General features: G+C 33.0%; 1 protein-coding gene and 1 long non-coding RNA gene across 28 annotated transcripts; one reads left to right on the top strand and one right to left on the bottom strand.

Moving 5' to 3' along the window:
- Positions 1 to 1,784: 1,784 nt before the first annotated feature.
- LOC110880120 lies at positions 1,785 to 13,316 on the bottom strand. 18 transcript variants are annotated; one of them, XR_004868213.1, is made up of 5 exons: positions 13,084 to 13,316; positions 12,527 to 12,666; positions 10,468 to 10,593; positions 2,750 to 2,889; positions 1,785 to 2,186 (listed from the first exon to the last, which is right to left on the bottom strand). XR_004868213.1 is itself a non-coding variant. In XM_035978012.1 (4 exons), exons 1-4 carry the CDS (start codon positions 13,259 to 13,261, stop codon positions 2,118 to 2,120), a joined length of 474 nt encoding a protein of 157 aa, XP_035833905.1. In that variant the 5' UTR covers positions 13,262 to 13,316; the 3' UTR covers positions 1,785 to 2,117. The 18 variants fall into 18 exon arrangements, 7 of the variants coding, with proteins under 7 accessions (XP_035833905.1, XP_021984381.1, XP_021984380.1 ...); XR_004868216.1 differs by having other exon boundaries at positions 10,468 to 10,588; XR_004868217.1 differs by having other exon boundaries at positions 10,468 to 10,611; positions 12,527 to 12,608.
- LOC110880121 lies at positions 4,295 to 9,002 on the top strand. Of its 10 annotated transcripts, none has more exons than XR_004868226.1 (11): positions 4,295 to 4,652; positions 4,757 to 4,973; positions 5,198 to 5,267; positions 5,564 to 5,602; positions 5,675 to 5,742; positions 5,865 to 5,958; positions 6,516 to 6,698; positions 6,825 to 6,969; positions 7,055 to 7,100; positions 7,193 to 7,322; positions 8,319 to 9,002. It is a non-coding gene; the product is annotated as an uncharacterized LOC110880121 (long non-coding RNA). The 10 variants fall into 10 exon arrangements; XR_004868224.1 differs by adding an exon at positions 8,070 to 8,225 and having other exon boundaries at positions 4,295 to 4,845; XR_004868222.1 differs by adding an exon at positions 6,080 to 6,116 and having other exon boundaries at positions 4,297 to 4,845.
- Positions 13,317 to 16,089: the final 2,773 nt, after the last annotated feature.

The following is a 16,089-nucleotide window of genomic DNA, read 5'->3' as shown; positions in this document are numbered from 1 at the left end:
ATATACAAGATACAAGATTTTTAAAACACATAAGTTATATATAAAGATTAGGTAAAGATTGAGTCGTTCAAAATCAAATAGAGTATATAAAAGATAACGCCAAGGCTGAGTCTGATTAGGGATGACAAATAAAACCCCGAACTAAAGCATTAGCGACGGGTTTTGTTAAAAAAAAAAGTTGTGGGCTCGAGCATGTTGTTTGGATTGATACCCCAAGCCATACACCCAAAAGTTCAATGTTTTGTTATTTTCCTTTAACTTTCGTCTAATGATCATGTATTCTTGTAGCTACCTTATATTAAAAAAATTATTTGGGACATGTATTTGATGATATTATTTTTACTCTGTATGCTATGAGAAATTAACTTATCTCTTTGGGCGTATACAATTATGAAATCTTAATCTTTTATATATTTCAAACATTTGATGGTGATAATGATATGTATGTGATTTATCATATGTTAATTTGTTGTACTTATTAAAAGCATTAAATTACATAAAAACTAGAACCGTAAGGAAAAATAATAAACTTGAATATCTCAAATGATTTTTCTTAACAAACTAATGAGTATACACGATAGTTGACGAATATAGGACCCATACATCCCTAGGTCTAGACAAATAATCTTACCAATTTTGTCATCTAATCAAAAGGAATGCTACACCCAAAATGCTAACAAAATGTCAGAAACTATGAAAACATTGAAAGAATTCAAGGTTTTTTTTTTTAACGGCATATTATCTACATCGACTCATCGCACCTCCCTATTGAAGGCTCGGTCCCGCTAAGACCAGGCGAGTTCATTACAACAGGCCCAATGAAAGAATTCAAGTTAAGTGGACAAGTTAAACCTCATATCTCATTTTGCCACCAACTTTTTGTATAGCTTTGTTGGTTTGAGGGCATAAAAGTTTGGTTAATCAGTTTGGAAGGATCTTTTGTTTAAACTTGACGACGTTAAATAATAACAATGAATTAATATGACAATGACGTGCTTAAGCCTAATGTTTAGGCGAATAATGTTTCTGAGCCCAAATCAGATGAAAGAAAGAAACCTGGGTTAAGCCCAATGTTTAACCCATGTCAGTATGTCACCTCTTTGCCCAATTATCTCATCCTTTAGTAGATTTTTTTTTATATTTATTTCACAGGACCTCCCTTTATAGACATATCTTGACCCTTGATTTAGTTTTAAGATCATAAGGGTAGGATTGTAATTAGTAATTTAAATTTGATTTATTATTTAATTATAATCCAAATTTGAGTTTAATTTAACCGGATCAGTTTTCCATTTTTTATGTAACTGCTTCCTACTTTCTTGCAACTCAATTAAAGTAACGCATAATCAAAATTTTGAATTCAGAATTTGTGACAATAATAAACTTGAAAGGTATTTTATTTTCATAAACCTTAACTAGTTATGTAACTTTAAAGTTTACCAATTTATTGTTCTCGACATTCAATGTATATTATTTTTTAATACATATATGTAATGTATTAATTTCATCACAAACAGAACTTCATAAAAGTGGACCATCCAAACATGGCATTATATGAGATAAATTGTAACTTTGGTAGTACATTATATGTTACACGTATGTACCCATTCTAAATTGTCCTTTTTTTTTCTTTTTTTTTTGTTCTGGACATCACACTTATGTATTATTCTTGCAATACACATATGTATAAAATGTGCTTTCATCATCCACACAAGTTCACAAAAGAGAAACATCCAAACCCGTCATAAAATATGATAAGTTGTATTCAAGTTATAGGCAGCAACTGAAAATAACACAATCTATAAATTTAACCACCAAAATAATGGTCGTAATCATACTACATTAAATATCCGAATAAAGCATCCCAAACCTACCATAAACGATTTCCACCAAAACAATTAGAAAGGCAAATCGTAAGTGTAAACAACAAACCAAATAGTTCACAAACTTCTTCCTAAGTTGTGTTATTTCGGTTTTCGTTTTGGACTCATCAGTTGGGAATCGAGCGTCCCGGCGCCCTTCAACGATCCCATCCAGGTTTCCATGTAGCGCATCACATATACACCGCAATCAACATAATTTCCTACAGTCGCCCAACTAATATCCAAATGTACATGCTAGACAACTTCAATCTCATAGAAACGAGGATGTCCCACACGCTTCAGGTACTTTACCACCACATCTTTCTACACACAAATAATACGGTATATTGTATCAGTAGCTGTATATATCATTATACACGTTTCTAGATAAAGTACACTTATGTATAAGACATCTATATAACGAAAATTGTGAAGTATATGACAGTTAATACACATGTGTATCCGTAAAGTACACTTGTTTACAAGACATGTAAAATACACATGTGTATCCGTAAAATACACTTATGTACAATACATCTATATAACGTCAATTCTGAAGTATATGACAGTCAATACACATGTGTTTCCGTAAAGTACACTTAAACAACAACATAGGTTTTAAAACACAGACCTCTTGTTCAATTAGATGAAACCTAAATTAAAGAACAAAATGGTCAAAATCAGAATAAAACTACCACAAAAAACAACAAATCAAAGTTAAATCAAGCATCTTAAACAAACCTCGCTAAACAAATAAAGCTTTTTATATGAAAATTCAATTAAAATATTAGCTTTTTACATGCAAAAAACAGAGAAAAACCCAGAAATATTGACAATCGGATGAAATAGAGAATTGTAAAAAACCGAAATTCACTATATGGTTGTACCTTGATATGTAGAGTTAAGATGTAATCTGCGTGAAAGATGATGATGTTGAATGATTCGCCGGAAGAAAAACAATAGGTTGTCGTTTTTGATCTTCGAGAGAGAACGAGACGAGGGTTTTTTCTTTGATCAATGATTTGATCTAAGATAATTGATATTAGCATTGAACCAGAGATTACAAGTTTTCAAGATATGGAATAACCATCTTTCCTAGGATTTGAAGTTGAAAATAATGGAAATTTTACTAATTAGCCCTTGCATCATTTAATTAAAAAAACTGTAACATATAAGAATTACAAAACTGCCACTAATATTAAATCTCAAGATCTCCTAAATCAATGAACAAGATTTGTTCATTTTGTTCACAAAAACACTATGGTTCACTCTTGAACCCTATCCTTATTTCACATGCTTTTTATATTTTTATATAAGCTCATGAATATGTACCAGCGTATAAGTTACAGTCAAGGTCTCCATAAAACAGTCAACGTAGATTAAGAGCAAACAAACATTAGTAGATAACGATTATAATGTAAATAATTACCTATTTTACATAACACCCAAATCCTTAATTTTCAACACTCTTTATTTGCTCATTGATACAAGCTTTATAAATAATTAAGTATTTTTAATGACAAAAACCTTCACACATCACATATTTTGATCCGAATAAGACTTGGAACACGTATTTTTTTTTTACGGTCGGTGCACCAGGGTAAGATTTATTTTTCCCCAAACATCCGTACCCGTATCATACTTGTATTGATACCCGTATCGATTTTGAAAATTCGGTACATGTATCATACTAAGTTTTATTGATTTCGGTATTCGGTACCTTCGGCGAGTAGAGGTAAAAAATGGTACTGGATCCAAGTTTTATATAGAATTTCTGGAGTTTTTTGTTTGAATACATATATATTTTCTTATTATGGTACTGGTATCAATTTTACTTATTCGGTATCCATACTCTATTGTTACTCAAACCAACTTTACCTATTTGGTATTTGTACAAGTGTTCAAAAGATAGAAACACAAAGTGGTACCAAAGTGGGTACCGTACCGAAATATCGGTACTGAAAACCGTACCGTACCATATTAATCAATACGGTATTCATCTGGTACCGATTTGATACTAGTATTTTCAGTACGAGTACTGATACTGTATCAATCTCATCCCTACGATCCACAACGGTATACAGCTAAATGATTAATGTATTTCATACGATAGATTCGTTAATTGCAACCCTTAGGATTATTATTAACAGTTATTAAAGCGTTGTATTAAAAAAATAGTTATAATAAACTATATATTTACATTAAATAAAATGATTACAATGTGATTGTTTTTAACGGCATAATTTTAATAAAAAATCTGATAATGGTTAAGAGAAATAATCAATATTAAAACGAAAAGCAATAGTATGACAATCTGTTCACGTCCCTAATTTAAAAAAAAAAGCCACAAAAGCTATTTAAACTAACTTGCTTGTAAGCCGTTTGTAATAATCTCATTGTCAACATGGCCAAGTTCAAATCAAGGTAGTTCGCTCATTGACTCATTGAATCTACTACTTCTAATAAAGCAAAATAATTTTTTGCCACTTGTCATTAGCTTAACCCATCAGTTGACATGTGGCTTTCTATTGTTTCCCCAATTTTTCAATTGTCCGCCAAAACCATTGTCTACATACGCTTCTCTTCTTTTCCTCTGTTCTTTCTTAACCTAATTAATATCACAACCGTTTCAAAATCATCTCTTCAACTCCTCTCCAATCTTCTTCCAAGAATACCAAACCTCTGAATGTTACGCAATCATCTACAATCATTTTCATTCTAAATTTGTTATTTCAAACCAACGGTGGTGATAGGATTTCCTTAGTTGTCAGCGGCGGGGATGCTTCTAAGGTAGTGGTTGTATTTATCGGTGGTTTTCAAATGGCCAGATTTGTCTCCCAATGGCTAGGTTTCTTCCATCAATCACTTATTCTACTTTTAAAAATCTGCTCCAGATTTTTGATCCCTTTCGTTCACACTTCGTCACGTCTAATTCGAATTTAGGGTTTTCAGATATTTTGTTTGGAATAGGCTTTCTATTCAGGTGCGTTTGGATTACGTGCATTACAATTTCAATGTTATAATTGCATTTTTCGATTGGGGATTTAATGATTTTAGGGTTTTAACAGGTTTAATGAACACATTTGTGTTTGTTTGTGAATTTCATACCAGGTTTCAATTATTTTATTTCAATATTCACTGCTATGATTTATTTTTGTGTTAATTGGAATTTGGATATGGTTGTTCTGGATTTCAAAACAAGTGTTTGTATGTTAGTTGTTTGCTAAGAAGGCTGCAAAGCAGCAAGATTTATTTATGAGGGATTTCATGTTCGTTAGAAGGGGTGATGGTTTAATCCAGTTAATTCCATGCCGATTAATTGTGTATGAAAACAGAACACATGCTTGGGGTTTACAAGGTGTGAATGCATATTGGGGATCTTAGCTTTTCTGTTAGTTCAATAAGGTATGTGACTGGTCTCTCTATAGAAATAAAGCTACTGTAAAATAACCTAGATCAGGATTAATGTAAACATGTTATGATTACGTTAGCTTGATTACAAAGTAAAAAACGTTAAAAAGGTCGTGTTTTTGGGATTATAATTATTGAATTTGACACAAATAATTATGTTGATTGTGTTTGGTTTCAACGATTTGATCTTTGTCTCTTTCAAATGAGTGAATTACATTTATAAACATCTTAATCATCTGACTTAAAATAACATCTAAGGTCTGGACTTTTATGCATTTAAATGTTTTCAGGTCAAAAGCACAGGGAATTGAAGGAATCACTACAATGGGGTAAACACATGATTAACAGTATCTAAACCATAATTGTGCTATCCTAACAAATCGAATGTTACCTTATTTCAGGTTTGGCTGCGGTTATGTATTCAGGTATTACATACTGATTGAAAGAGACACGTGGAGTTCATGGTTGGGTAAGGAAACGATTCAAAACTATGTATAATTCCAATTTCAGATATTTAAATTAAAATTTGTGTATGATGGGTTTTTATCCATGTCTGATAACTTGCGGATCGTTTTTGCTTGAAAAAAACAGTGCCATGGCAAGAGGGATCACGAGTGCAGCCTTCGATTCTATCTTCATCGCTACATCATCTTCATCATTGCGTCTTCTTTTTTCATTTGAACAGGTTCCTGAAACTTTGATTCTATCTTCACCATTGTGTCATTTGTTTGATGAAATGCCTAACTGGAATTGAAAATTTGTATCCTTTATTTTTTTATGTGAAACTTTGGTGACATGAAGAGCAGAATGAAAACAAGATCATTTAGGGCTCAAATCTGTTTCGTAAGCTTTATTAAGCCTTCAAATTTATCACCATCTTAAGGATTTTGTGTGGATACTTTTGACACTGTTCTGAGATTTTTGTATTGAATTTTCTCACTTTTTCCAATATATATATATATAAATATATATACATATATATTGGGTTTTGATGTATAATGATTGTATAATGTGCTTTTTGGACCATTCTATGAAACCCTTTTATTGTTTTGGTTGGCCATCGTAATCTACTTTCTTGCCATCTTTTTTGATAAAACATGTGATGATTACCTGCATAACTTTCTCCAATTATGAACAAATACATTTGTTGATTTTGAGGGACGTAGGTAATATGTTCAAGTTTTCCTTCTACTTTTACTTCCTCAAGTTCTCACGTGTTATTGTTAATGCACATCTGTCTAGGGTTGTGAATGAGATCAACAACACGAGGAACAAAGAATGGCTCTAAGGTTGCACACCAAGTGTTCGAGATATTTCCCGAATAAGTAGAGTTCAATTGATGTTATGTGCATTTGTCCATTGACCCATGTTGAAGGATGCCATATGTTTCCGACTATACGAAGATTGCCTCCTGGTTATCATCAGGTTAAATATTAAATTAATATCGTCTCATTCGTTGATAAGGTTATATTATACTTAAGCCAGTATGGTGAGAAAGTGTATTGTTTTAAACATGTATGATGTCTAATTGGACATGTTGATAAGGTACAGGACCTGGGAAGCAATTGTTATTGAAGATGGTGATGACACTCATGATTTGGATTGGTTGGAGTCGCTTCTTAAGGTGCAAACATGGAGAAACGATGCGAGATTTTGATTATAAAGGAGTTGGGGTACAATAATTAAGTTATATTTGGTATGGCTGGCATGATTGATTCTTTGTTTATTTAACGTCATATATTCATGTATCAGAAGTGGCATATGAAATTTTGAATTTGCAGGTAACATGATCTTATGGTTTTTTCATTTTAGAGGAAATTTGGTTGTGTAAGTTGCAATTGTGCTTTTATTTTATTTAATCTATTGTTTGTTTGCCTTTAAAGACTAAGTTGGTAAACCGATTCCTTTTTCCATTTCAGTGTTACATTTTGCGTAAAAATTGGAATTGTGGTATTTGTTGAAACCATGGTGATCACTTACAAATTACAATGTCGTCTATAAAGATAGAAGCTTTTCACAAGGATGCTTCTTTTCGGCTATGGATCAAAGGTAAGTAAAAAACATATCCAAAGGCTACACTTCATCGATTCATTTCAGATATTTATTGTTAAACCAAAAGGTGAAAATATGCAAATATATGCTAAACATACCATAAAAATTATCCTCCGAGCAGGCTGCACCATTACTATGTGCAGGCTTGGTTTAAAATGTGTGCATCAGGAGCACATAATGCGCACATCATATGATGCGCTCATGAGGTTGCGAGTCCAAGATGTACACATCACATGATGTCGTCTATTCTGGAGCATGATGCAATTACATCTTTTATTGAATATTTCTGACTATAGATGATGAGAATATATTATATTTTAGTGTTTAAAGGTTCACAAGTTAAAATGTGAGCTATACATATTTTTTAAGTATTTTTAAGTAAAGAACACATCGCATACGTGATGCGTGCGCTTCGCGCATTGCGCATTATGCATCAGGTTTTTGGATCAAAACACATCTGATCGCTACACACATTTTAAAACCAAGTGTGCAGGAGTGGTGGCTTACAGTCTTTTAAAAGAGTTCATCGACTCTAAAAAGGTTATAAAATCAGGAATGGGTCATCTTGGTGCGATAGTCATCAGTTCTTCTAATAAGATAGAAAACGCACCGTATAAGAGCTTTTAGTTTTGGGCTTTTTTATCTTCTCTGCCTCAGTTTAAGTTTTCTTTTTTACTTGAACCTTCAGTATTTCTTTCTTACACCTATGTGGGATTAAAACTAAATATTACTTTGGGGTTGCAGTTTACTAATAAAAAAAAAAAGCAAATGGATTGTTGAAGTATTCAAATGACAATGACAAATTATGTTTAAAGAATGGATGGAATGATGACTAATGAGAATTGATTAGTGGAAAGATCTACATATTTAACTGAACGTGAACTTGGACCACAAACCAAAGTAATCATTTAAGTTTCAATTCTTAATGGACTTTAAATATACGTTTGGATTACATTAAACTGGGTGAATTTTTGCCGTTATTCATGAACTCAGCTTGGATTATGGATTTGAGGCAAGGAAAACAAGTAAGAAAAGATCACAAGTCACAACTTTAATGAAGAAGTCGGCAATTTAGTTTAAAGATTGAATTTAACTGCAGTTTTGGGGTATGGTCTTATCTCCCCTGCCTCATTTAAGGTTTGCTTTTTTACTTCAACTGTTGAAGTGTGGTTTTCAATATCATGATTATAGTTTGCAAGTTTTTTTATCACTATTATTTTGCACCTTTAGATTATCGGTTTATGATTAGAGTTTGGTGTGGTTGTGCAAGTCGGAGTTGCATAGCTGTTGTTTTGTTCAAGGATTTATGCAGAGTAGCAGCATCGGTTACTTATGGGTTAGTGTTTTAATAAATAAGCTTATTTACTCTTTTGGGGATATTGTTTGAAATTTTGTTCTTACAACTGTTATTCTTCAAAACGTTTTGTGGAAAAAAATATGTGGGTTTTAAAGTTTGGGGTTTTATGGATACAGGGGCTTTGTTAAGCATTTATGCATTTGTCTATGTATACTAACTCTTTGATGTTAGACAAGTCCAATATGACTTAGGTCAAAAACGATTAAACTCAAAATAGGTTTTGGTCATAATGGACCGATTTTAAACAATCCCAATTTGGTTCGGGTCAGTCAAAACGGGTTCTAAAAACCAAATCATGTCAATATGTATTCTGCTCAATATATGTTCAGGTCAAAACTGGTTAAAATGCTTTATTTAAGAAAATATATATCAAATAACCAAAGTTATAAAAAAATAAATGAAAAAACGAAATCTATCCGGGTTCTAAAATTTGCTATAAAATCATTTGTACAATAACATCTCAATTAATCAAAACATATTTACCTAAGTGATAAAAATCATATTTTTATACGTTTATATTGAAAAGTTATTTCATTACAAAGTTTATCTCATTTCCAGTATATATTATATGTTTGTGTTAACCCATCAATCCGTGTGGTTTCACTTTCGTGACCATTTCGTGACCATTTCAGTCCCTGTGGTTTCATTTTCGTAACCATTTCAATCCATTTATTCTGTAAGTACAGGGACTGAAATGGTTACGAGGTGGACTGAAATGGTTACGAAAGTGAAACCACAAGGACTGAAATCGCAATTTTCAAACTAATGGACTGAAATAGTGATTTTTGACAAACCACAAGGACAAAAACAATAATTAACTCTTTTTAATAATCTAGCTATAGAGCTTTAAATTCTAAGTCGTCCTGATTGGAATTGATAATGTCAGAGGGTGAATGCGATAGTGGAGTTAAAGAAGAGATCATGAAAACATAATGAAGGTTTAGTTGACAAAAACTTAATTTGTAACGAACATTATGTAGACGTACTCTTGGGATGTGCTCAACTGTCTCAAAATATTAGGCTTAACAAATCACACTTTAACTCTTCTACGTTTAAATTATTTTATGTGTTTAGTTGGTGTTTAGCCACCCGCGAAGCTCGCGGGGTCTTAGGCTAGTAAATTTATATACTAACTTCTAGTGTATAATGATAGTTTGATGTAGTGTAGGGCTGGCAATTTTACACGAATACACGACACGAACTTACATGAAGTTAACAGGTATCGTGTATGGCCTTAACAGGTATCATGTACCAAACAGGTAGACACGAGATTACCTGTTAATTTTCGTGTATAAACAGGTTAAATACATGTTTATCTGTTAATACTCGTTAGTACACGATAAGAAATTAAATTAAATAAAATTCATCAGCCATGTGCGTGTGGGTTCCTTAATTCCTTTCTATTTTCATTCCTCATTCAATTCAAAAAAAAATAAAACCCTAAACTCCCTCTGTAACTCTCAGATAGCATGTCGTGCTCGTGTTTTTGTTCGTGTTAACAGGTATTAACAGGTAATTTTCATTTATATCGTGTCGTGTGCGTGTTTGAAAAAAAGGACACGATAATTTGAGACTTGTGTGAACAATAAAAACAAACCAAATCAACAAAAACTATCACAAAACTAGGCAAGTAACCAAGTCACAAGTTAACTCAAGTTAAATATGAACCGAATACGATCTAAGCTTCTGGCCCGAATTAGAGATTATTATCATCATTATCATATTCAGTAAATCTCACCAATAACAAATCTAAAGTCCCGGAGAGTAAAATGTAGATAGCCTTACCTCTAATAGAAAGGCTGCTGAAATTTGGTTATGATCCACGTCATGTGAAGTTCCAATATCACACTTTGAGCTCCAATTTCTTAAAAGGGAATCCATTCATTGAATATTATGCTAACACCACCTTTTCTACAAAGAACACACCACCTGGTTCGTTGAAATGCAAATTCCATTTTTATTTCTTTTCTAATTTCTAATAGTTTATTACAAACGTGTGTGTATGCTTCTTTTTCTCGTAAACAAACATATTTTTGCATCATCAATAGACAAAATGAAAGCTTGGCCACAAAGCCATATTTTAGTTTTCTTTTTCTTTTTCTTTTTTTAATCTTTGCATTATGTTGATTTACATTTATATAAACTTCTATAAAAGAAATACGTTAAAATATACAGAATCGAAAATTGCTTTATTGTTTGAAGTTTTTATATTCGTTGAAACGTAAAACCGTCACATCAGGGTTTCGAATTGTTGAGCACTCACGCCAAATAACAATGATTTCTTCAAAAAAAAAAAAAACACCATTGCTGGTCTCGCCGCATTGAAATGACCAAATTTTGACGTGAGAAAAAAATATTTGATTTGTTAATAAGCAAGTGTTAGAGTAAGACGGTTAACATTTTTTGAACGAGAATAATGAGTATATACACTTATTGTTGGGGTGGTGTGGAGTTACTGTTATTTATGGCGTAACTGCGAAGAAATATCATGTATCTGTCAAGTCACTTCGATAGTGGTCATCATGGAGCATTAGAGTGGGACGTGGGCGCCCTGAGTTAATATCGAGACACATTCTATATCCCATATTGCTAATGTGTTCTAAGTCGGGGTGAATAATAAATGTTATGTGGTTTGTTGGTCTGGAGACCGTTAGTTTGATATAGAAACTATTCATGGAGCTATACCTTAGTTATTGATGAATTAGTCATATTGGGGTGATTGGGTTTCTCGTCCAAGGCTATATAACATTTGGATGTTATCCCTTAAATTGAATAATAAATGTTATGTGTTTTTAATGGATATGATCGATCTAATAAATCAATCGATAATAACTATACCATAAAAATACATCCTTGTATAACGTATGTAAAACTTAACACTACAATGGATAAGATGATAAGAGTGTAGCACGCTATAGCGAAGCATAAATCAAGAACCCTTCAAACCGTTTCTCATAGGACATAGTGTGATGGTATAATACTAATGTGTATCCTTTTTTATCCAAGATGTGAAAGGTTCAAATCCTACAATATACTTTCTTCGTTCCTCAGTATTTCAACACGAGTCAGAAGTATTGATATCTTAATCCACGTCGTATGAAGTCCCAACATCACACTTTGAGTTACAGTTGCCTAAAAGGGAATACAATTATTGAATATAATGCTAACACCACTTTTCAATTTGATGCTTAATTAGAGAATTTTGTTTCTGCACCTATTCGATAAAATTACAAACAAACACACCACTAGTTCAATGACATGCCAAATTCAATTTTTATTTGTTTTCTTTGGGGAGGCGGGGTGGCAAGTTAATCCACCGTGATAGCCATTTATCACGCGTGAAAAACACAAAACTTCCACGTCACCTACAAACCCAACACGTGATAACATGCATACAGTGCCGTTTCTACGTTTGCGGAGGCCCTAATCGAACTACGAAGTGGAGGCCCTTTTGCAAAATTATTATTTTCAACATATTTAGTAACAAAACCCTCCTCCTTTATCCGGGCTTGGGATGGGCAATTATAAACTAAAAAGTTTATAATTGGCGTAGTTAATTTTTTTTTAAAGTCATTTTTTTGACTTTTTACATAACCAGATTCAAAAGTTTGGATTCGATTTAACATATCAAATAGCCTAACTACTATCATGGTTTCTAACAAATATCAAATAGCAATTGAAATCTAGCAAATCTCTTATCACAGTTTCTAACTATTATCACAATTTCTAACACAACAATCCCCAATTTTGTAGCAAATATCAATTAGATATAGCCTAACTAATAATAAATAGCAATGAGAGTTTCTAAGAAATATAAAATAGGAACCGAAATCTGAATTATTACCTGTGCAATAGCCACTTTTCACTATTCTCTTCTCTTCTCTGAAAGTCTGAACATGTTCTCTGCCTTCCAAACACAACCCAATCTTAACTTGCAATCACGGTATCAATAATCAATTGCAATTCCACAAGCAAAGTCACAATCTCAAACACAATAACAAAGACAATACCTCAATCAGAGATTTCAAATTTTAAGGCAAACATTGATAAAGTAAAAGACACATGTATAAACCTATACCATATATTTCTTAACAAACGAACATGAACAAGGTCTTGTTCATGTTCGTTCGGTTGTAGCCCTAGTTTCCATACTAAATGCCAAGTGACACAAACACTTGTAATGATAAAATTGGTTCACACTTGACAAGATAAAGATAATCACATACTTTAATTGTTTCCATTGATGAAAAAAACAACAAAATCAATGTCAAAATTGTCAAAAACCTTATGTAACTATAAAAGGGGAAACGTGCAATAATAACCTAATTTTGTAACACGATAACTACTACTTTAATCTCCTAGTTTAACCGCCTACTTAAACTCGTAAATTTGGATGCTTACCATTGAGATATGAAGAGTGAGAGTTGGAATTAGGGCTCAAAAGCCACGAAGGAGGTGTGATTCCATCGATTACGAGTCTAGAAGCGAGTTGTTGTGTGAACAAATCAGAGAAAATAGATAGGGATGAGGGATCGATCTTCCATCTTGTGTGTGTGCCTGACATGTCTGACAATAACATACAACGTAGGATAGCAGCCCCAGATATCTCAGCGCTTGGACTAAGTTAAAAACGGAGGCCCATATTCAATACTTAGGCACTTAGGCTTGGAAGCTAATATTATTGAAGAAAGAGGCCCATAATCCAAAATCTTGAGGCCCTTAAAATTTGGAGCCCTAGGCCTTTGCCTAGATCCACAAGCCCATTGGGCCGACTCTGCATGCATATATTCAAATTCCGTTATTTTTTAACGCGTGAAGGTTTTATTTTGTGAGTATAATTGTTGGCTGGGGGGAAATTGTTGGGTGTGGTGGTGAGTGATGACCATTGCCACTAAAAAATGATGTGAGTGATAGAATAATAGTTGATGACATGGCGGAACTTGATTGGATGTTTGTGAGTGATGAAATTCTATCACTCCCAATATCCAATCAACTCATGCCATGTCATCACCCACTATTCTATCACTAGTGATAGAAATGTAGTGGGGGTGGTCACTAGTGATAGAATTCCATCACTTCCAATTTTTTTTAATTTTTATTTTAAAATTAGAAATTAACAATAAAACACTAAATTATAAATTTCATTAAAATTAAAAAATAAATTACATAGCAAAATAAAAAAAACAACTAAACATTGGAAAAAAAAAAAAAAACTAAACGGGTGGCATCTCCCAACCCCACCTTTCGCAAATCTCACGCTTTTGTTGAATTACAACCGACTTAACGGTTCGTCGAGATGGGCAATTAAAATTTATATAAAGATGAGGGACCTGAATTGCAATTAAAGGAAAGCTATTTAAAAATAGCTAACAAAAGTTGTGGGACTTGAATTGCACTTTTCATCAAACTTGTTATTAATTCAATTACTAAACGACAAAACAATCTGAATTGCACTTTTTATCAAACAATCTTTTCACGCGTTATGGTTTTAATGAGTTACTTTTTTCAACGAGTGATAGAAGGAATGGCGGCGGTGTACGTTATCTTTCCACGCGTGATGGGAGGTCCATCACGGACCGTCCCGCCTCCCCTTATAGTTGATTACAATGCTTCTTTTTCTAGCAAAGAAACACATTTGCATCATCAATAGAAAAAGATGGAATCATGGTTACCAAATCATATTTGCCTAATATTAAGAAGTATGGTTACAAAACTATAATCGCAGATTCTTTTTCTTGCATTACACTAATACAAAATTAAATAAAATGTTTCTGTTGTTTGAAGTTTTTATAATCGAACATTTGAGCTTTTAACGAATATTATATTTCTAAGAAATAAAAAGACCGAAAAAATAAATAAAAAGTTGTATGTTGTCATAGAATGTATATGAAAACTAACACTGTTATAGAGATGAAATAGATTATTACCGGTGATTTTAGTATTATTTACTTCAGTTCAAAATGAAATGATTATAAATGTCGTCGTTATATATAAGGTGTTGATTGCACGATTGTTTGAGATTAGGCCATGTCGTTATATATAAGAAGGTGTTGATTGCACGTTTGTTTGAGATTAGGCCATGTGTAGTCGCTCTTTAGACCATGTGTAGTTGAAGACACAAATAATGCCCCGAACCTTGGGCGTTTTGCGCTATGTGGCAGTCCAGTCAGTAATGGGACATTGTTGGGCATTATGTTAAAAGGGTGTAGTGGGGCTTGAAATCTTGTGGGCATTATATTATATTATAATAGAATTGAATAAAAAATAAAAATAAAAACCATACAAAAAAGGCTATTGGCCAAAGATTGGGAAGGTGTGTGGTTATTGGCCAAAAAAATTGAAGGCATGGATTTAAGAACGCCTGGGACCAAAAATTTGAAAAAAAAAAAAAACTTCCAAGGGGGGCGGGTTAGGGGCGTGTTTGTGCTTTTTTTTGGGAAAAACGCTAAAAACCCCCTACTACGGGTGGTCTTTGGGGCTCCATCCACTATGGGGCGTTATGTGTATAGCGGGGTGATGTGTGTGGTTTCTCTCTCTCTCTCTCTCTCTCTCTCTTACACACACACACACATATATATATATATATCTATATATAATAGAGAGTTCAAATGAGAAGAATCAAAAACTAAGAATAAAAGGAATAAAGGATACAAAGGTAATTTGAACAAATCATTTAATGAATCTATTATATATTTTTGCTATTCAAATTAATGAACTCTAATCATTTAATGAACCTATCTTATAAAATAGTTGTGCATCTTACACAATAAAAACAATCTTGCACATGATCTTACATTTTCAACGTTTAATACACCATTAAAACAATATTTTGGTGTAGGATACAAAATGTGTAAGACCATTACACATGGTCTTATTGTAATTTCTAGCATCTAGGAACCTACGGGGTTCAATGGGACTAAACCCCTCGTCAGGGCCGGCTCAAGGGGGAGTGTAATAAAGCAAGAGTTTTAGGCCTCCATTTTCCTAGGGCCTCAAGTTCTAAGAAAATATATTATATTTTGGTAATTTTGGCTTTGAAATTGTTAACATTGAGGTTTATGATCTATAATTATGCGTATACAAAGATGATATATGAATAATAGATTCATAGCAAATTTTTTCGTTTATAAAAAGGGCCCTAATTTTGCTATCCGCTTTGGGCTTAGAAAAAATTAAAACTTTTTGAGCCGGCCTGCCCCTCGTGCCATGAGAGTCCAAGGGAAAACACCCCTTGTCGAGGTTCGGGGCAGTGACCTTGCGGAGTTCAAAGGGCAAAGATTTCATATTACCTTATTGAATAATTCAAGTAAAAAAAAAAGAGAAGATTGCACCTTTGGAGGCTGTTTGGTAGTCTCTTAATGACCATTCAGATGCTACCTCTTAATGGTTTAAAACCTCTGAATGAAT

This window comes from Helianthus annuus, chromosome 9 (genome assembly GCF_002127325.2).
Source record: "Helianthus annuus cultivar XRQ/B chromosome 9, HanXRQr2.0-SUNRISE, whole genome shotgun sequence".
NCBI lineage: Eukaryota > Viridiplantae > Streptophyta > Magnoliopsida > Asterales > Asteraceae > Helianthus > Helianthus annuus.
This window is presented reverse-complemented; position numbering and strand designations above follow the sequence as displayed.

Coding starts and splice junctions, on each gene's coding strand:
- LOC110880120 (XM_035978012.1), bottom strand. CDS start 13,261: ATGTTATTGTCAGACATGTCAGGCACACACACAAGATGGAAGATCGAT. Junction 12,614..13,083: donor TCACTCTTCATATCTCAATG/GTAAGCATCCAA, acceptor CGTGATTGCAAG/TTAAGATTGGGTTGTGTTTG. Junction 2,187..2,749: donor TCTTAACTCTACATATCAAG/GTACAACCATAT, acceptor ATTTGTGTGTAG/AAAGATGTGGTGGTAAAGTA.